Source organism: Poeciliopsis prolifica, unplaced genomic scaffold (genome assembly GCF_027474105.1).
Source record: "Poeciliopsis prolifica strain line A6 unplaced genomic scaffold, Auburn_PproV2 SCAFFOLD002, whole genome shotgun sequence".
NCBI lineage: Eukaryota > Metazoa > Chordata > Actinopteri > Cyprinodontiformes > Poeciliidae > Poeciliopsis > Poeciliopsis prolifica.
The window spans coordinates 22,916,247-22,938,370 of NW_026562377.1; the positions used below are offsets into that span (position 1 = coordinate 22,916,247).

The 22,124-nt window shown below is 42.1% G+C and overlaps 2 protein-coding genes across 2 annotated transcripts; one reads left to right on the forward strand and one right to left on the reverse strand.

Annotated features, from left to right (window-relative positions):
- Window positions 1–1,467: 1,467 nt before the first annotated feature.
- Window positions 1,468–19,587, reverse strand: LOC129371841 (protein sel-1 homolog 3-like). The gene is given in 25 exon segments (XM_055048673.1): window positions 1,468–1,755; window positions 1,879–1,942; window positions 4,332–4,446; window positions 5,252–5,373; window positions 5,560–5,681; window positions 5,787–5,862; window positions 6,091–6,172; window positions 6,286–6,369; window positions 7,851–7,978; window positions 8,088–8,264; window positions 8,355–8,417; window positions 8,557–8,697; window positions 8,886–9,008; window positions 11,442–11,621; window positions 12,447–12,652; window positions 12,733–12,879; window positions 13,024–13,162; window positions 13,258–13,381; window positions 13,708–13,757; window positions 14,057–14,172; window positions 14,356–14,477; window positions 15,020–15,119; window positions 15,122–15,145; window positions 16,146–16,638; window positions 19,074–19,587. Coding segments are annotated over 25 exon segments (3,267 nt in total). The 5' UTR covers window positions 19,131–19,587; the 3' UTR covers window positions 1,468–1,543.
- A 301-nt stretch (window positions 19,588–19,888) lies between these two features.
- On the forward strand, window positions 19,889–21,581 carry LOC129371848 (proteasome subunit beta type-11-like). The gene has a single exon (XM_055048687.1). It carries the CDS (start codon window positions 19,926–19,928, stop codon window positions 21,015–21,017), a length of 1,092 nt encoding a protein of 363 aa, XP_054904662.1. The 5' UTR covers window positions 19,889–19,925; the 3' UTR covers window positions 21,018–21,581.
- Window positions 21,582–22,124: the final 543 nt, after the last annotated feature.

Here is a 22,124-nt window from a genome sequence, read left to right on the forward strand (position 1 = left end):
CTCTTCTGCTGCCACAGAAGCAGAACTCATGAATGTGTCTGTAGTCCTTGTTTCATAACATAAGAGGAATTTTGCAGTTGCTTTTTTTTTTTGTCTTTTAGCTGCACGGCTGACCTCACATCTCAGTCAAACCAAACAAAACACACAGTCAGGTGACTCACGCTTTTAAGACAATGGAGCCACATTTGATCAATTTAAATTACACACAGTCAGCTTCAGGTGAAGCTGCTCAACACTGAGCTGTTTACACGGCTCAGCTCCCCAATTTAGCTACTGACAGCTGCCAGCTACAGACTGCACATCATCACATCCTAGACGCTCAGGCGTGTAAATAACTGTTAGGAGAAGTGACACGCTCCGTCCCTTGTGCCGGCTGCCAGGCACAACAACAAAATTACAGAGTACTTCCCGTCGCATTTTGTTTTACTGACACACAGGATTAACGGATGTGGTTTTGTTTTATCATCCCTGGCAAAAACACCAAGTCTTACCAAGTGGTTTTTGCTGGCTGTATCTGCTGCAAACATCTTGGCTTGAAGTAAGACAAAAAAAAAAAAAAAAAAAACAGCTGACAAGAAGCTTTCCAGGAAGATACAGCAGCTTGTTTTGACACATTAATACCATAATAGCTAGTTTTTTTTTATTCCACTGGTAGATTTTTCTCACTTATAACAGACATTTCTCCCCACGTTTAAGTGAAAAAAAGAGGCAGATTTGAAGAAATTATTGACTCAAAATGAGCTCCATATGTTGCTGAAACGTTTGCAAGTGTACTAAGGCATTTGCGCTTGAAAGCGGACCACTAGATTTTGTCCTTTTGCACCGTTGTCCAAGAAAAAGCCCACAAGATTTGTTTAAAAAAATATATATATATAAGATCACCTGTTGCTATAGTTACCTCCATTTCCAGCCACTTATTACCGATGAGTGCAGCTGGGATCTCCTTATCTTATTGACCCAAAGCACCTGCACAGAGACTGGATCAATAAAGAAAAATGGGAAATTCCAGCGTTGGGGTTTCTGACCAAACATCAGGTATTTGTGCCCCACATGCTCTCGCTGTGTATCCTTGTCTCCTGAGCAGCGTTTATCATCGCTGATAGGACCAGGGGACAAGCCTTAATACGTGACTCATTAGAACAACGCTGGTAAAACATCTCCCCACATTATCATCTCTAAGGTTGAATCTTTTTCTTTTTTTTTTTCCAACTATTGACTTTATATCTGTTTCTGACTTGCATGCCCTACAAGGGAAGGTTCAAACTCCTGCCAGGCATTCACACCATAAAAAAATACAAGCAGCAACACGAATCCAGGGACACTTGACTGATAAGTGGTTTATTTTCCCACCAACATAAAACAGTTGATACTGCTACTGATGAGACATTATGGGCCATCAGATAAAAGCTACTCTTTCATCATGACTCCTATCTTTATAATTATTATCAAAAATGAGTCACACATGAGTAGTTTTCCGAAAAATGATTTTTATTTAATTTTTTAAAAATTAATTAATTTATTTTTTTTTTCTCCTTTGCTGAGGTTATTGAGTCTGATTGGTCTGTCGGAGGAGATGATAAAGCAGCGCGCACCAGAAAGCGGCGAGGCACGCGCCCGACAGAGTCACGGCCAGGTCGGCGGCCGAGCTCAGCCGCCGACGCTGGTTCACGGTCGGCCATGAATTCCCCGCCGCTGTCCCCGGGTCGCCTGCCCGGTCCGGGTCCGCTTGGCTGACAGACAGCCTGCCGCTCCGCTCTGCAGCGCGCACACAGGTAAAAGACACACGACATAGAAAAAAGAAAAGAAGAAGTGAATTAATAGATGGGAAACTGCGCCATCTTGTGGTCGCTGTCAGCAAGTGAGCAAACGGCGACTTACCCAGGCAGCTCTGCAGTGGCACGACGACTATGAAGACAAATATGGAGACGATGGCGGCGTACGCCTGTGGAAAAGACAGATTAATGATTCAAATGTTTCATCTCACACAACACCGCAACATTTCCCACCTAGTTTCCCCAAAAGTTTTGTTCCTGTTGCCGTGAGCTTCCACAGTTCAGTGTGGCATTAGTTTTGATATCATTTTATTCGCTTATTTGTTTAATTTAATCTTGTCCTAATAAGGAGGACAGAGTATTTGAGTCTTTTGTTTTGTTGGTTTTTAAAAAAATGATTTTTAACATTTTAAAGTATTGAGCACCTGGCCACTTTGAATCATTTTATATTTATTTTGTGTTGCTCAAAGTTTTCTGCAACTGTTAATCGAATCGGCCTACTGGTAAAAATAGAGCTGATCGATTGACTGACGAATCTTAATGAATTAGTACACTTGAAAAAAGGGAAAAATAACTTACAAGTTACCTGTCAACAAGATTAGCTTGTTTTTGCGACCATTTCATTATTTCACTTACAGGAAAAATGTCTTATCAGCGAAACAGTCTGCTAATGGAACAGGTACTTTTTTTCATCAATAGAAAGGAATTATTGATTCAAAACAAGCTAATACAGCTTGCTGAAAAGTTACATTGAAAAAACCCCCAAAAACAACAAGTAATCAAATTAAGTTTTTCAGAGAAAATATGTTTAAGTTTAAGTTTTAAGATTAAGTTTTAGTGTTAAACAAACGTAAATAAAATTTGACAAACTTAATACAATTACTTGTAACAAATTAACTCTTTCTAAGTTAGTTTTGTCTTATTTCAAGGGTGCTAAGATATTTGCACAAGAAACTAGACCAAGATTACTTGGTAAGATTTTGTGTTTTTGCAGTGAAACAAAATAAAAATGTGGGATGTATTTCATGTTGGCTTTCGAAATAATTCAGATCTCAAAATTCTCCATCTTGGTGTAGAAATGAAAGTACAAACCTTTATGTGTTTTACTGGGGTTTTATGTGATGGACCAACGCAAAGCGGCCCGTCGGTGTGAAGGGAAAAGAAAATAACACGTTATTTTTTGTTGCTCATTATTTTTTCCCAGATAGCTCAAGCTCAGACAGATTGGATGGCGCGTGTCTGTGAAAAGCAATTTTCAAGTCTTGCTACAGATGGATGTAGTTTGATCTAAACATTTCCACTGCAGGACGGTGGAAGTCTTTGCAGGTTTTTGCAGTCTCGAGTCTCCCTGCATTGTGCGTCACCTTTCCTCCCTCAAGGTGACGCACAATGTTAGGTTGTTACACAAACATAGCATGTAGGCTAAAGATAAGAACCGTGGCTTAATCTGACCAGAACTCCTTCTTTTTACATGTTCGCTGTATCTCCTAGATGGCTTGCGGTAATATAAAAAGTCAGAGAAGACTTGTTGCTGCCTGCAGTGATGCACTGAGAGTAGTTCTGAAAAGACCAAGATGGGTCAGGGCAAGCCAAACGTTTCTGACGGCGGGAGTCCACGCTCTGCAGGCCCTGCTTAGAAATCTGACGTATTAGTTTATATACACTTTAAATGAATCTGAAAATAAATTTTAGAAAATCAGGATGAATTGTTTACACAACACCATTCACAGTAGAGCAGACACTGGTACAGTTGTCTATTATTACATTTTGATTAAGTAACTTTTAGATTGTTTATTCTGTAACAGGGTTGCTGTGTATTGCAGACTTCTGCCCAGGTCCCTGTTGAAAATGAGATCTAGATCTCAACGGGGTTTAAATAAAGGACTTAAATAAAATAACTAAAAGTTTGGTTGTCATTTACTTTGTTCTTTCTCTTAGTTGGACCTTGAGCTGACTATCTCACTGGGCTGTCTGGACAGATAACCAAGCTGGCTATCTAGGTAGCTGTGTAGCTATCTGTCTATCAAGCTAGCTTGACAGCTCTTCTCTTCACGTTTTGGTGAACGAACAGGATGCTCATATCAAGTGGAGTATTTGTGAAAGTGAATGTGTTGGGCTTCTCCTTGGCTCAGACAGTAATTTTGACTGCCATACAAGAAAAAAGAAAAAAAAGAAGAAACGAAACAAGTAGGATTTCTAAATAAGATGTCAGAGAAACCATCTTTACTAATTAAGTGGCTTCTGAAGGCAGTTGGCGGCACATTGTTTTAACTTGAGGAATCAGAACAAACAAGGCTAAACGAAAAAGCACGCCGCAGTTTTCAGACTGTGATTTGAAAACCACATAACGTTTCCTTTTCGCTTCACAACAAAGGTTTAGTCTGTCACACAAATCCCAATAATGTACATTAATGCCAGTAAGAAAATGTGAACAGGGAAAAAAACCTCAAAGCCTGGCTATAATTAAAACCTGAATTATTCTGAGACGCAGTAGGACAAAAGCTTGAGTTGTGCTACTCTTCTATTCCTGCTGCACACAGTGTGGGACGGCCGACTCACCAAAAGGAGCTGCGCTCGGCTCTGAGTCACGCTCCTCCAGGCTCTTCCCATCTGGAGTCCGAGCAGAGCTACAGAACAGGGCGTGACGGCCTCATCGTCCTCAATCGCCGCACATCTGAGCGACGAGACAAAACATCGCGAGCTGCGTTACATCATCAGCTTTAATAAGTACAAATGTACCACACCGCATCAGGGCCACTGTAGATGGGAAAAAAATGGAGTGGATTTACGCCTGAACAACTCAGATGTTTTGAGATCGAGCTCAGAAAGATTCTAGAAAAGACATTAAAATTGAGATTGAAATTAGGACATTTTCTGAGCTTCAAAAGTCAAATATTTGCGAGAAAAACATTTATGAAACTGTTCTAAACTCAGAAAATCTGAGATAAAATTCCTAAATGTATAAAAATCCAGACATTTTTGACTAATGATTTTTTTAGACCTTCAAAAGTCTACAAAAAAAAAAAAAAAAACAAGAAAATTTTGAACATTTTGTGAAAATGTTCAAAACCAAATTTTTTAATTAAAACACTTGGACGTTTCAGATTCCAAAAGTCAACAACACTCTCAAGAAAAAAAATAATTGACTTTTTTTTTTAAATATTCAAAACTCCAAAGTTTAGATTATAAAAAATACTTGAAAATGTTTTTCAAAAGTTTAAAAAATTTTTGTATTTAGAAATGTTTAAAATAATTTTTTTTCTACTTTTAAAATCAGAAATTTATACGGTTTTTTTGGTTTTTTACTTTGAGAAAATATTTGAAACAAACATTTTTATGTTTTTTCCAGAAAATTTCGGTGACTAATAGCAACATTTCAGAATGTTTTTGGCTGAAATGTTCCTCCTCCCCTCCCCATATCTACAATGGCCTCACCACACCGTGGTATTAGATAAGAGCAGGGCAGACACTTCCATTACCTGTTTAAAATCTTCTCCATCACAGCCTCCACTCCGTCCCCGCGTGACGCGTTGAAGAAGTCGAGGACGCTCCGTGGAAGGACGTGCCCCTTTTGGGCCAAAAAGGCTAAATTGAACATTCCCTGCGAGCCGGTGTGGAAAAACAGAACGATAACGGTCGGCTGACGCCTTATTCACTCAGAAAGCCTCCAAATAATAACAGCGTGTGGCGCCGTTTGTTGTTTTTATTGCGCCGGGCCCCAAGCCTGTGGAAGTTTAATTAAGTTTATCATAGGGTGATGAGATTACAGCTCAAGTAAATCTGTCACCTGAGGGCTGCCCGCCAGAGCTGCTCTGCTATACATCGATACAGCCTGCTCAGCCAAGGATAATGAGTTCCTCTGAGCGCCGGCGGAGGAATAGTAGTAGTAGTCTCCTATTTCCAGCAGGGCTATAAAAAAAATTTAAAAAAAGACACATATTTGCTTGTTCAGTGACCAGACTGTCAGAGAAAGAGACTGAGAGGTTGGAGCAAAATGAAACAAGATGAACTCACTGGATGGATGAGGATCAGAGTTTAATATGGAGTGGTTGCGATATCTCCACTGACAGTCATAACCGACGCCCAGCTCCTTTTTGGTCGGGAGAGAGCAGAGCAATAACAAGGGCGTGTTATCAACCGCTAATAATTTCCCTCTGGGATAGTTCTCTTCACTTAGCGTGTGACTGGAATTGTGAGCGATTTGTCCATTAGCCACAATCACAACTCCAATTATGATGCATTAAATGCGGAACTGGACCGGAGTCGGATTAAAAAGGCGGCGGCTGGAGTACCGGAGGAGGCGTGAGTGTGTGCGTACCTCACACAGGTGAGCGGCGTTACTCTGGGCTAAACCCAGGCCGGTTTCGGCGGCCAGGATGTACTTCACAAGCGCTTCCTCCCTGTTGGTGACGCCACACAGCGCAAAGACAGCAGACAAAGAGCGGAGATCAGAGGGAAAGGATTGCATCAACACGAGAGAAATAAAAGTGAAAATATATATATATTTTCCTACCAGGCTCCCTGGAGGTGGGCCTGAAGAGCTTCCCTCATCATGAATCCCAGGTGGCCGTTGTGTTTGCAGACATTTTGCAGTAATCTGTGCAACGAGTTATATGAAAAATATGATTTGAACTCAGCATAAAAGGATTCAAGCAATAAGAAAATGCTTTTTTATTGAGATCGCGCGTCACAGACCAGTGTAGCGTAGCGGACAATTGTGAAGCGGAAGGAAAAGAGTCTTTGCTTTTCAATTTTTTGTTCTTTTGTTTTCAACAAAATGTTGTGTATGTCGTGTAATGTCTATCAGTGTTCCTCTTCTAGAGACTTAAAATGGCTGAATGTTTCTCCAAATAGCTGTTTGTACCATCAGGGTGGTGGGAAACAATATTTAATTTCAGATTTCAGTCGGTGTTTTTTTTTTTTTTTTTTTGTCTAAACGCCAATTGAAATGTCAGATTCATTTAGAAAATCTTGACACGTCAGTCAGATTGCAATGCGAGTGTCTATGAAAAGATTTTCTTTTGGTTTCAGAGCCAAGCAATCACTCGCCCATCGTGGTTCTGGTTCTGTTTGTTTTCGTGTGGACAGAAGATGAGTCTAGACCAATCCACGATGCCACCACCACCATACTTCATTGTGAAGCCTGGGTTTTCAGTTTCTCGTCTGTGTCCCGACTGCAGCCTCAACCTGAATGGATTTTGCTGGACAATCTTAATTTCTGGTGCACCGTTTCCTTTACCAAACGATTTTTTGTCTCCTACTCAGTTTTCTATAAATTTGCCAGGATGCAGAACTCTGTGAGCCACCAGCTTATTTAGTGACAACTTTTCGATTGTGTTGCCTGCTGACTCAGAGTGAGAGACCGTTTAAAGGCTCAGGAAACCTTTGTTGATGGTGTGACATCATAAGTTTCTAATATTTAGCCTTTTCCACAATGTTACCATCTAGAGACACTGAACTTTGAGTTTTCATCAAATTTACAGTAAGTAAAAGCTTGAAGTGTTTCGGCCTACTTTTATTAAATTTATATTAGTGACCAAAATATTAAACATTTCATGATGTACTCGTAAACACAGAGGTAATTCAGTCAAACTACGACTGATATCTATTAGGTGTCGTCTGATTCTTTGCTACACTTCTTTCTTTAGGTCTTTCCGATAACACCAGGCTGAATACTGAAACGTCCCAATTCTCAGATTTTAATTGCTAATAAATTGGTGTGTTTTGGGGGTTTTTGCTTTTACTTCTATTCACCGATATCAGATCATTTGTGTTGGTATATCGGCTATGAAATATGTTGTGATTGTAATATAAAATGCGAAAGGGCTCAGGGAGTAGATCAGTTCAAAAAGCAGCAGCAGCAGCAGCAAACCTGCTCTTTGTACTCATTGGAGTTTGGTTAAACAGAACCTCTGTGTGCCAGACAACAATGCAGTGGCAACAGCTCATATTTTTAGATATGCAAATGCTGCTATGTGACCTTGAATTAGCCAGCGTCACTGACATTGGATGGCACCGAGCTGCAGGCTACGGCCCATGACGGCGCTTTCTTCACCAAGCTAATGAGAAGCCCCTTACGTCACGGCCCTCTCCACGTCCTGAGAAACCCCCCACAGGCTTCCTGTCGAAAGGTACCACGCCGCCTCCACCGATGCGAATGCGTGGCCGAAGCGGGAGGCGTTCAGGAACAGCTCGAACGCGGCGCTCTGTGGATGGAGGTAAAGACACGGATCAGAAAAGAAACAAAACGATTACATCTGGGCTGCGGAACCGATTGCGAGGGTCTGAAAATAAAACAACTAAAAAATTAAAAACCTCATTCCTCCACGGCTTGTCCGGGTTTTCCCCGGTGAGATGATAAATTCCCAGGTTGAACATCCCATCATCACTCCCATTCAGGGCGGCTTGTTCAAAGTATTTTGCCGCATTTCTGTGGTCCTTCAGCACAATCCCATGGTACCAGCCTAAGCCGTTCAGGGCATTAATTGAGCCCTGAAGCGTGGGGGTGGAGGAAACAGACAGCGGTTTTCACAGTGAGCTCCTATATGGAGTAAACACACCGATTGATTGCTGTTCGCTCACCATCGCAGCCGCTTTCTTCAGCAGCTGAAAACCTTGAGTGTAGTTTCTCTTCACTCCCTGGCCCTGAAGGAATCAACATCAATCAGCAAATCAATAAGTGTCAAAACAGAGGCGGCGTGCGCACAGAAACACACATACACGCAGTCAGACACTACTGTGTTCAATTCAGTCGTAAAATAAGGTCCTTATGATTTTGCACGACCTTCATTAGCAGGATGGAGTAGTCGTAGACCGCCTCAGGATCCTTCATTTGCATGGCGCTCCTCTCAAACCACTTCACGGCGCTGGCGATGTCTTTGGAGACTCCGTTTTGTCCCCAGTAAAGCATTGTTCCCAGACGTCTCTAAAGTTAATAGAGTTTTTATTGGTCTGTTCTGGACGCCGACTCCACCACCGACCGCAGAGGAGACATGACACTTTTTATGCACCTTTCCACCGGACAACCACGCAGAACTCATTTGAATGATAACAAATGAATCGAATGCCGTGAATTTGGACTCCTGGGTGGGGTGAGTATGCAGCCAAACATACCTGAGACTCCAGGTCTCCCCTTTCCGCTTGGTACTGTAGATACCGAAAGACGTCACTGGACTCGTCCGTCAGGGAGTTCAGATCGTCTTCGTTGCCTAAATAGATAAAGTGAGGTGTGTATTGCTGCGGGGAAGAGAAACACGGTGATTACGGTGGTTAAACTTGTTAAAGCACAAAGTGGGTTTTTGTTAATAATAACACTTCCCTTGTAAACACTCACAGTCATTAGATATGACACATCTCCCTCGCTGATTGCATCATTATCATTCATTAGGCAAATTTCATATCCAATCAGTGTGAATCAACCGCAGTGTTGAGTTGAGACACACACCTGGTTTAATATCAAGATGTACATCATACAGATTTTAGGCTTTTTCTGAAGCGGTTCAACTTTTCGTTTGGTAAGGTCGAATGGTGAAACAACGTGTTCTTTTCGAAACTAATTCTAGTTTTAAGAAATGGTTGAATTTGTTGTCTAATGATTCATCCCTCAACAAATCCCCAATGAGTTTATCTAAGATTCTGGTTTCCTTTTATACCAAACATTAACTTAGTATGCACCATAAATCTGGAACAAACGTCCAGTTCCTTTCAATCAAGGCTGAAAACCCACCTGTTTATAGAGATGCCTTTGATTAGTAGTAACTGAGAACATTGACACATTTGATGTCAATTGCTTGATGACAGCATTTAACGTCCGTTGCTTGTTTCATGACGTTTTTATGGTATAAAGCACTTTGAACTCCCATGCCGCCGAAACGCGCGACACAATCAAACTCGACTTACTCCAAAAGAACAGCGACATCAGAACCAGCCGATTAAAGACGTGCGAACTAAACCACGAGCCGAAGAGTTCGTGGAAGTGCAGAGCTAAACAGAGACCCAGATGTGTTTTTAGTTGCTTTGAATATTCATGATTTATTCCACAATTAGTTTCGAGCACAAAAATATCTCTCCTCTGAATAATGAGGACGGCGTGGGTGTGGTTTGATCCGACTTGACTGACAGTTCTGCAGTCACAACAAACATCGGTGTAGAGTGGCGTTCTGACTCACATCCCTTTTTAAAATACATCTCTGCATCTTAGAGAGTTGTTGAAAACGTTTCCAAGAATAGATGATTGTTGCACTTTGATCTGATTTTGTCCTTCCGGTCAAACTTTTAAATGCCTCGTTTTTAGTTTTTATTCATCATTATTGCTTTCATGCTCCATCGATTCCCCGTTCAGGATGAAGCACAACAGCCGGGTCCCTCTGGTGTTTTCACACACCTCTCTTCATTAGATGGAGCTTATTGAAATACTGATAGAATAAACAGGAAATCAGAAGGAAGCAGGCTTTTCTCTCGTAGCGGGGCCTCTTATCTTCCGAGTGCTCTTTGGCATTCATCAAGACGGCTTGATTTCTAAATGAAGATTTAGAGCTCATCCGTTCTCCCTTTTCCTGCAGCCTCCTCTCAGTCCAGCTGGCTGGACAAACAAACATGCAATTAATCATATTTTTAGAGTCGGTACGTTTTAGGAAACCGCTGCCAGATGTGACGCAGGTTTTGTCTGCTGGGAAAGAAAAACTCCCTGTTATCGCTTTTGTATCCCCGTTCTAACCGGGAGATGAGAAGCAGATCGATACTCATATCAGTTTGAACGAGAGACGGGAAGTTTGGGTAAAATTTAAACTGCATCGATCACATCTGCTTTGTTCATTAGGTGTCGAAACAAATGGCAATCGCAGTTTCTTACGAGGTGTCACTTTTAAGTTGTGGTTTTCTTAAATTAGAGTGAAACGGACCGGCTGCTGGGTCTGGCTTCAGAAAGAGCTGACAGACTGACAGCAAAATCAATTCCATCTTCTTCCTGAAAAAGGAACAACAGCAATATGCAGAGAAAAGGCTGTGCTGACCCAAACAGGCCGGACTGCTCGGTCTAAATAACAAAATGATGAAATCGGGCATCATTTCTAGTAACGACCACAGGTTGTGATAGTTTTGGGTTTTTCATTTGAGTTTAGTTTTGTTCTGTTGCGACTTTCATTGCGAGTTTTCATTCATTTTTAGAGTCGGATTGATAGTTTTTATTAGTTCCTAATAGTTAAATATTGTTTTGCTCCTATTAGTCGTAGTAGTTACTTTTTCCTACGGTGGAAAAACTCAGAGGTCAAAGTATTGTATTATGATTATGCATACATCCACTGGAAATGATTAATCAACAGATGACACAGTTATCAAAAAATGTATTCAATTACTGTTGAACAACCAGCTGAATTTTATCTCAGCTTTTGCTGTAGCCATTTTGCGGACTAGCATTAGCACTGTAGTCTAAAAGGCTAATAATAAACACAAGAACAAAGAATATTATATATTTATAATCTCAGTATATTTTAGTTAGTTGAATAAACAAACAACGTAATTCCTGTTATACGTTTTCCCCAGTAATCACCGTTTTTCCTTTTTTTGTTCACTAAAACGTTTCAGCTTTTGTCATTTTGTTAGGTTCAGTTTGCCATGACCACCTGTTATCTTAAAATCCTAACGAATTGACAAAGTCGCAGCGATTGTCACCTCATGTTCATGTATTCGCAACCTGTCGGTGCTGCTCTGTGAGCCGACGTTGGAGTAGTAGCCGTAAGCCACGTCCAAATCTTGAGGAAAACCATCGAGTCCGTGGACGTGCTTGAACCCCGCCTGCATCAGGGCGAAGCGGTCGTCACCCGCGGCACCAATCAAACTGTAGGCGTGACCCTGAAACAGATTAGATTGAACTTTAGGTGTAAAATCCACTCGTTCTCAAGTAGGTGTAATACAGAAAGATGAAGCTAAAGCATGCATATCCCTTGAACTCTATTCGCGTTTCGTTGAGTACAAAACTTTAGTGCTTTTTATTTGGATTTACTTCAGGAGAGTAACACAAAATAGAGCAAGACTGTGGAAGGAACATGACACGTGGTGTTTTTTAGGTTGCAAAATATTTATCTCCCTTCATTCTCATACACCTCAATGAAATCAAGTTGACAGACAAAACATTACTTAGTTCAACAGAACGTTTCACCAACTCAAATTTGACAGAAATGTACAAAAGAAAATCTCTTATGTTATATATCGCAATGCCAAACGATTTTAGCATCATACGGGTTGGCAACAGAAGTGAGCCAGTGGCAAAGACAAACATCGTCCAGTCACCAGGCGATAATTGTTGTCTGAGTCCCACGGTGAGAAGAAGTAAGAGTACAGGAAACAAAGGAGGATAGAGAGAATTACAAGAAAACGCCCTAGAAGTCTGTCTCTACACCTGCAGAAAGCGAGAGAGAAAAGACCAGAGAGAAAACCTACACAGAACGTGACTGAACATGCAGACAAACTAGTAACGGTCTAGATCAAAGCCTTATATCGCAAAATGGCCTAGTCTAAGTCCAGACCTGGATCTAAACCTGTGGCAGTTTAAAAAGAAAACGTAAGAATTTAATTTCAATTTAAGAACGTTTTGAAAATGATGCATCGTTCCCTTCTACTTCACCGTAGAGCTCTGCTTTGTGTCCTGTTGGATAAAATGAAGGCCGTGGATTTTACCTTTTCTTGATCGGCAGGGCGACCCAGGCCAGACAGGTAGATGGTGGCCAGCAACAAAGACGCTCTGTGATTCCCAAAGCAGGAGGACGCCTGCAGCAGATCCATCGATTCGGACGGGATCTTTATCTGCTTCCCTTCCACAAGGAAGTCGGCGCCAATCGTTAGCTCGAACAAAACGCTTCCGAGGCGCTTCATACCCAAACGTTCTGCAGGAACAGATTAACGGCGTGACCGGGCGGATGGAAAGGCGTGCGTTTTCTTCACTTGGCATGTAAATCTCTGTCACCTCTCTGGATAATCTCCTCCACTCCTTGCAGGAAACGGAACAGCGTGGCGTGTCTCTGCTGCGTTTCCACGCTCCACGTCTGCATGCACGTTGCCTCTCTGTTGTCAAACTGACCCCAGCGTCCCAGAAGGTCGTTAAAGCAGACAGCTGAAATAAAAGGGAGAAGACGACATTCCCTGTAAGCTGTATGCTTCGAGTGTTGGGGCCTTTAAAATCAGACTCCCACAAGGTGCTTCTCTGTAGATTGGCTGCAACATCACAATTTCAGGACATGTCAAAATAGTGTGTCACCTTCGTTAGTCGGGGACAGAAGGTGACTCTCGGCTACTTGGTGCAGAAAAGCTTTTGCCAACGTTCTCATTTCCTGACACGCCACCTGAGCCCTGTCCAGCTCCTGTGCTGTCGACATGGAGTGAAGTTGATTTCTTATCTGGAACATGAAAAGCAGTGGAAGTCAAAACAGGAGCAGACAGTCGAGGAACGGAACAAACACTTGTTTGCGATTTGCCGAGTGGGAAATGTCACCTCGCCGGTGCCGAGACGATAATACTTGTAAGGCCCAAAGTAGCCAGTGAAGCCAGTCATGTATCTGCTTCCTCCGATCACAAAGTATCCGTCTGTGTCGTCGAAGTGGATACTGCTCCTAAATCTGAAAGATTTTTAAAAGCATTTAAAGCTGTGTGTTCAAACTAAATAATGAGATACCAAGCAGATTTTTCCCTCAATCGGCTGCAATGAGGTTGCACACTCATCTTCCTGAAACGATGGGCAAACTCTTTTTTTTGAAGTAAAAGGGACAAAGATTTTTGTTTTGTTTTGTTTTTTTATAAATCACTTGTGACAAATAATGACTTAGGCTAATATGAAGGTGAGGATATTTACGTTACCTACTGGAATTTTGTGTGACCACATGACAAAACATAAGGGCAAAATTTATGCCCCATCGATTTACATAAACAAACTGGTTTTACTTACACGTATTCAAATCTGTGGCTCTCATCGTCCCACGATACGTTCAGCAGCACCTGGAAGTCCAACTTAACAAGGTAAAAGCTCAGCAAAAAAACAAAAACAAAAAGAAAGCAGAAAAAAAGCTACTGAACTGTGGACAACTTCAAATTGAAAACAGACTACAATTGCCTTGAATCTCCCAGTTGGAAAGAAACCATCGTTCAAGATCTTGCAGCAGGAAACAAAGAGCCCGACCAGCAGACGTGGCTCAGGAGGAAACAGATGATTGTGCTTGCTCAATTTAAGCTTCAATTCCTCCTCCGCCCACCCCAAAACCGCATGTTGGTGCTTTTCTTTTTTTTTTTTTTTTTACCTTGGAGTCCAGTATGTAACAGTCCAATCTAATCCATTTCCACAGGGGCAACATTAAGTGGGTTCGAAATGCTTCATCTTCCCCGGTTGTCAGGCGGGCCTGAATTATGATGTCTCCTGCACAGAAGATATGACAGTCATATATTTCGCCAGAGGAAATCCAAAGCTCTTTATTAATACATAACACAGTCTGTTCCTGAGTCGACCAGAACACACATCATCGCTCGCAATCGTCTCCCCGGCGGCCCGGGTCCAAATCCTCCACGGCAGGATGTGTCTACACAAGCTGCCGTGACCCACCTGTTTCTGAGAGCTGCATCAGCACCGAGTCAAAGAGCTGTTCCTCATCCACGTGATGGAGGATCCCGCAGCGCTTCTTCTGACACGGTTTTAGCAGGTAGATCCACACGGAGAAAGCGGTGCTGGAGACACAAACAACGAGGCATGATGGGACAAATCATTTCTTTACCCAGTCAGGCATGAGGGTTGAATTAAAAAAAAAAAAAAAAAAAAAAAACTCTCTGCTTGACTGCTAAAAACAAAAAACGCCTGACCTTGCTCTTTCTCGCACTGACCGTAAATAAAAAGCTTACATGCTTGGGTGAAGAGGCTTGGCGGAGCTCATAAAGTCATTTAGAAAGATGGTGAATTACAAGTGAAAGCTGCGGCAGGAGCTGAAAGAGAAACAGCCGCTGACCTGCGGCGGTCGACCTGCAGCTCTCAACACACGCCACTGTGTCAGACACACTCAGTCGTCACCTGAAGCCAGCGTCTTCATGGTGTTTAACGTGTCAAATAGACCAAGAGGCTCGCTTTTTCTCTTTTTTAAGCATTTGGCACAATATGTGCAGACGCAGCGAGGGGTGCCGAGGGGAGGTTCTGCTGCCCGCTGTGCAGGTGAGCCTTGAGCAGAACAAGAGTCGGCTGCAAAGAGGTAAATTAGGAGTCGCCGGGCGAAGCCCACCTGGGCTCAGTTACCGCACGGAGACGGACTCTCTCCAGCGCGCCGCTGATGAAAGGCCGGAACCGGCGGACCACCCCGAAGCGCTCCCCGGTGCTGGCCAGGGGAACGTCAGCAGATCGATCTCATCTGTGCAGAAACACAGCGTTTTAAAGACACAGTTAGGAACGCACGGCCAACGCAAACATCATTTGTTCCACTGCAAATTTTCTTCTTTTTTGGGGTCAGACTTGAATGTTTCAAACCATTTTAATTCTAAATGCAGAATAAAGAGATTATAGTATTTATTGAAGAAAAAACTATCCAAATGAACCTCACCCTAATTGAAAATGCCTACTTTGCTGAATCTTGCCGCTTCCTAGTCCGTTTTCACTTGGCTTACCAGCCTGACTGCTGCCAGTAAAATCATTTAAATAAACCCTGTTGACAACATGAAGTGGGTTAAAAGCCCTCAAAATGACACTTCATGCTCAGATATAAAAGCATCCAGTGCAGACATCTCTATGAGCGGATTATTTGGCTTGTTGTTCGGTAAAGATAAAGGTAATTTGATTTATATAGCACATCTTCAGCAACAAGGCAATGCAAATGCTTCAAAAAGGAAATACAAACAAAATAACAAACCAAAGGAAAGAGCAAACAAGAAAAATAATTAATTTTGATCCAAAGTATGTAAGCTATGTGCTCCTGTTCAGGGTTGCTAAGTCTCCTCTGGTATGACATGATTAGACAACTTTCTAGAAGTCTAAAAAAATAGTCTAATAATGTTGATCCAAAGAAGATAAACTAGATCCTCCTATTCAGGGTTGATAGATGAGTATCCTCTGGTCTAATTCTGTTTCCGGGTTGGGAGAACAGGAGTCTAAAACGTTGTTTCTGGATTCTGAGTTTGTTCTAATCCCTGTTCTGGGTTTATAGATAAATATCCTCTGGACTTTCTAAGTGTGCTCAAAATTTGTAAAAGTACTGAGTACTCCTCAGTTTCTAAGTACTAATAAAAACTGTTGACATCTCCTGTGACCTTCAGTAGCTTCAGTGTTGCTCAGAACGATGTTGACCTGCTTGGTACTTGCTTTCCCCATTGTGCCGCTAATGTATGGAGAGAAAACCACAGATTGAGGGTGTGAACCTGTCTCATGTGGACACTGATGGATCGTGTCGTTGGATGTCAGCCAGGCGAGCTGAGCGGGCCGTGACGCACATCCAACGGGGGCCGTCCCCGGCCACGGCACGACCCGCTGCACCTTATGACTTCCCACCACGGAGCCGATGTCGCTGCCTTCTTTCAGATCATCCAACCGAGCTTGAAGCGTCACGTTCTGGGTGTCTGCCGCGCTCTCGTGGGAACGAGATGTGGACGGAGGCAGTCTGAGCAACACCCGTTGGACCCGGAGCGTTTGAGGTGCGCTGCTGATCCATTTTCTCCTGAAGATCACCAGATCCGTCTTCCTTAATGTCGACAGCACGACTTCCACCGCGAGCTGACATGGCCCGGAGCAGCGATACCGCACACGCACCACTGAGCCATCCGCCACTTTGTCAGGGACCGAGTCGAACCCGATGAAACTGTCAGTCGTGGCGTCTTCCCCGTGGGTTGAGACGCCTCGTAGCACAGACATTGTCTGGTGAAGTGAGGAGGGGAAAAAAACATTAAATCAGTGTTGTACAGAGAAAAAAATATGCTGCGTTTAAGTTATTCCACTTAAAAAGAAACTACATACTGGACCATCTGTTGCTGTATTCTGAGTCAAAATGACAGATTTGACTAGATCTGGGACCATTTCCAGACTTCTCTACCTCTAATGATTATTTTAGCAAACGATTATTCTGCCAATAATCGTCAGAATATTGTCTGACGATTAATCGATTTTAATCAATCGATTAATTGGATTAAAATATGGCCACATCTCTCCTCATTTAACCACTTGAGTCTTTTTATACAATATAAGAAGATGAACATTTTATTGCCTCAAATGCAAACTTTTTTTTAGTTTACGCATCATCATTTGTACCAAAGGATGCGGGAAAAAAATAAAATCCTTTCTCCATCAAGCTGTGAAAAGATCGGCCCTTTCTGCTCGACTTGACATCCACAGTGACCTGTTGATTTTTGATTGACACTTGGATAGCAAAAGGTGCTTAATAGGAAGTCTTTTTGTCAGTTTATTTTTTATTTTATCTTTATTGATTCTCAAGGAAGTATCATTTACATGATACATCACGAAATTAACTTCAATATTTGAAATAAGGTGAACAAGAAGACCATTGCATCATAACTGTAAAAACAAAAAGTTCACTTCCCTGACAAAGATTATAATGCCAGGAGCAAAAGAGTGTGAAAGAAGGAACCGAAGGAAAAAATGATAACCATTTTCTAGGTTATCAGTTGTCTTTCTTACTTGCTATTAATAAAACAGTCATCAGATATTTGTTCCTGTTTGAAGCTTCTTGAGGAATTATGCCAAAATACATAAGAAGTTTGATCTCAAAAGACAGCGTATTGATTTCCACATTTTCCCCAACATATAGGAGGATTTCTGAGCAGGTGTGATAAAGAATCTTGCCAGATTATTCCAGGAAATCTGTTTAAAACAGAATTTGAACCAAACGAAGTTATGTTTTTGTCTTGCATGCAAAATGTTTGACTTAATTACTGTCAACTACGTTGTTTTTTTCAAAAATATACTCCCTAAATAATCAATTACAAAATGTAAATGATCAATTAATCAACTTTAAAGGTCGATCTATTTGCTGCAAGTGAACAAAAAACTCTATGAAGACTTTGAACTACAACTTTAACTTTGTGTTGAATATATGCATGGACAGATCAATTGGCTCCCTTGGTAAGCGACTGGAACAAAAAAAATCCTTCAAATAAATTCACGATTTATGTTGAGAAGAGTTTGTTTTTAGCAAACAAGTTGCATAAATAACGCAACCATTAACAGCTAAATATAAATGACTACTTTCTGTCATACATAAATGTGACAAATTGAATTTTTTCAGACTCTCTGAAGAAGTGAAGCAAAGAGTGGCATCTTGTGTTGACCAAGTCTTCATAGCAACCATTTGTTATAATCTTTGTCACTCTAGATTAAGGATCTTTTTAAAGCTGTTTTAGCCTGTCCTTCCCAACATAAACATATTTCTGAACTGGGCCAGGCTCAGGAGACATTACTGAATGTTACCGCATTGTGAACTCACCAGGAGAAATAGGTCATTATTAGGTCTTTTTTAAAAAATATATATATATATTAAAAAAAATATGACCAAATCAATAGAAATCATTAACCAGTCACAAAATCAGTCATTTGTGATTTCTCTGGCATGCTGGATTTCTTCCAGGAGGAAGGATTTTATTTCTTCACCAAACATATGTGCTCAAAAACAGCGTTGCATTTTCATAGAGATGTAATAAAAGATGCATCTCTTTTAGGGCTTTTGATTCATCTTTACCTAGGATGAAAACAGACTTTGAGCAAAAATTAGACACATTTATTCTGCAAAATTAGACACATTTATTCTGCAAAATAAGTTGATCAGATGTCGACCAGTCATCACCTTGATAAAATAATTATTATTTTTAGCCTAATTTGTCTTTGGCAAGAAAATCACCACCTCTGTATTTCCAAAATATGTTTTAGGCACACAAAAAAATGAAGTGACTTTTGACAAAAATGACTTTGGGCATTATTTTAGGAAGTTCAGCTGGGCTCTGACAGCAGCTTCCTGAAGTGTGAAATAACACTGTGGACAGTAAACCAACACATAATGAGATCAAAACAACTTAAAAGCAACGTTAAAAAAATCTTTTTTTAAAGTCACAGAAAACATTTAGATTTAGGAATACCGACACATTTAGGTGGGTGTGACTTATTATCAGTCACTTTCACATGTGTGTTTACTCATGACTGAATGTAACATTATTAAAACGAACAGTTCTGTTAAAGATGCTTTAAAGAATCTAATATGTTTATGAAGAAACTGATCAAATCTAATTTTAGTTTCATATTCAACAGCCGACGTCAGGGAGGTAAAGTGAGACAAAGTTGCTTACCAACAGGAAACAAGCAGTGAAGGCAAATCCAGAATCGCTGGTGTGAAACCGAGTCATGGTGAAAGGGGGTTAGAGCAAAGTGGGACATGAAAACAAATATTTAAACTTTCGGTTCATTGTTTCTCTGATCGGCAAACGAAGCTTCCTCTGGCTATCCGACACCTGCCGGCTGCGTTTCCGACAAACTGCAGCACACACCCTGAAAAATGCGGCACTACCTGATATGCTGGTGTGGCAGGTTCAAGGTTCAGTGTGAATCAGCGCTAAAGAGAAAGTGCCGTGCTGGAAAAGGCTCGTCTGTGCAGCACCGCCACGGAGCTTCGCATTGACATCGTGTGTTATTCTAACAGGGATTTGATCCTTAGGACTGCCGCATCAAAGAGTCGGAGTTAATTTAAAGTGCTCAAGCCGAGGCTTCAACATCACCCCACGCTCTCTTTGGCCCACGCCCACACAAGACTTTGAAGCAATCTGATGTGAAAAACAACCTGATATCACAGCCAAAATTAATTACCCATGGGCTATTGACTTCATGTGTTTCAAAGAGAATGAAACATTGGTAATGATGCGGATGGGTTGTTTGAGTGACCACACAGAAACATGAGCCCGACCTTCTTGTCTATATAAACGATGATTACTGCAAGCATCGCCGCGGGCTTCAGATGTACAGTCTCTATTAGACCGCTGACATTTGACTGAGGGCTTCAAAGCGCTGGCGAGATATTTTAGAAGAGCATTGAGGAATTATTTTCAAGGCATTCAAAACTTTGAAAGTTTTATTCAATGGCTTTGCAGGACTTGTGCAATTTTGGAGATATCTTTCAGGAGAGTGTAGGCGCTGCGAGAAATGTAATGCCAAGTGGGAAAAGGAAATCTTGTAGCTATGCAACTGGTGCGGCCTTGAGCAACAGCACGAGCCTATTCCATTTTTATATTCCAGAAGCGGGTTACCTGGATGAGAGCCCGATACAGTTTGGGCAAATCAGCATAATGCAGAGCTCAGGTGGAATCCCATCTCAAGAAATGCTCCCAATCCAGTCCTCTTTGCCTGAAAGTCTTCCTTTCACTTCCTCTCAAGCTGTGCCGCTTCCCTTCCCCATGGCTCATGGGACCACCACCCTCGCTTTCATGTTCCAGGGCGGCGTCCTGGCTGCGGCAGACACTCGCTCCAGCTGCTCGGGCCTCGTGGCGTGCCCGGCCTCCCAGAAGATCCTGCCCATTCACAGCCACCTGGTGGGCACCACCTCGGGAACCTCGGCCGACTGCGCACTTTGGAAACGGATCCTCTCCAGAGAGCTACGCCTCTACCAGCTTCGCTACGGACGCCGTTTGTCCACGAGGGGTGCCGCCAAGCTGCTTTCGCACATGCTGCACCCTTTCAAGGGAACCGAGCTCTGCGTGGCTGCCACGCTGTGTGGGTGGGACGGAGGAGAGCCGGATGATGGATGTCGTAACCACGAAGGCTCAGAGTCGGATCACGGTGACAGCAAAGAGACTACAAAGGCTCACCTGGAAAAGACTGCGGGTGCCCCTGGTGAAAAGGTCTCTGTTTCCAAGACTCAAAGCTCTTCTTTCACAAAGCAGCAGTGTTCCAGGAGAAAAAAAAGTTTCTCTGGTCCCAGTCTGTTTTATGTATGCAGCGATGGCACTCGCCTGGAGGGATCCCTCTTTTCTGTGGGCTCAGGATCACCCTACGCCTACTCCATCTTAGACCAAGGGGTTCAGTGGAGCCTGACTGTGGAGGAGGCCACATCAATAGCGAGGGAAGCTGTGTACAGGGCCACCCACAGGGACGCATACTCTGGGAACTCCGTGGACGTCTATCATGTCACCTCAAAAGGATGGACTCGTAGGACGCGCGAGGACTTGAAAGAGGAGTATTACAGGGAAAAAGAGAGACGACGACTTGAAAGGGAGAGACGAGGCGGGACTTTGTCAGGGTAAAGACGAGAAGCAAACAAAAGGGAACATCAGTAGAAAAAGAATAGCAAACACCGGGCTGCCTTTTGGAGAAACAAAGCTGTATCTTTGGAGCAAATACTAAATTAATGAACAAGACAGGCATTTGCATCCTCCAGGCTATCTCTCCGAAGATTTGGGCATGCACATCATTCCATTTAATAAAACAGCTAATGTTTTGTTTGCAGTGCTGATAAAAAAGTGCTCTTGCAGCATTGAGCGCTGCTGGCTGACATTTTGATGTAGATGTTAAAGGATTATAAATCATTTCATCTGGGATAATTACCACCTACCTCTTAATGTGCTTTAATCACATAAACAAGAGAGAAAGAAGACAATGAGTAGTGTGAGGACCTCAAGTTGAGGCCCGTGATGTATTGTTGTGTGTGGGGGGGAAGCACATTAACTCCTGCAATAAAAGAGCAGCAGCTGAAAACTGATTTGTGCCTACTGTCGGAACACTTCTGAATTTTCGTTGACGCGTCAATAAATTAATGGATAAATGAGATTTGGCTGAACTTGCCTGTTCGTTTTGTGTGAGCGCCGCGCTCATAAATACAAGTTATTATTATTCAAATGACGACGACTCTGCGGCAAGACGGCGAAAGAAATTGGGTGGTTAATCCTATCGTGAAACTACACCTTCTTGAATTTCTAGTGAAAATAGTTGCCTAGAGGTTCCCACACGGGAGGCGTTTTATGGCACACGGGCAAGCGTTGCATGAATCTGTTTTCCCATGAAGATGCGATGAGCTACTTTATAAGTATTTTTGATTTATTGTGTGTGACAAAAATTTAAGTGGTGAACATATCCATATGTGTGCACTCAGCGTGTCTATACGCTATTAACAGTGTAAAATAAATCACACGCAAGGATGCCTGACGATGTCCTCTCCAACCAACGTCTGATCGACTGCATCTGTGAGAGTGAGAAGGAGAAGCATTATTCACCCATCTGATCTATGATAACCACCATTGGGCGACCAATAATGGAGGGATTATTGAGCACAAGCATTTAAAAAAAAAAAAAAAAAAAGGAATACAGCAACAACATTCACGCTTCTTGAATGTTTCACATTTTGTCACATAACA

Excerpts from the sequence above, each read along its gene's own strand:
- LOC129371848 (XM_055048687.1), top strand. The coding sequence starts at position 19,926 with ATGCCAAGTGGGAAAAGGAAATCTTGTAGCTATGCAACTGGTGCGGCC.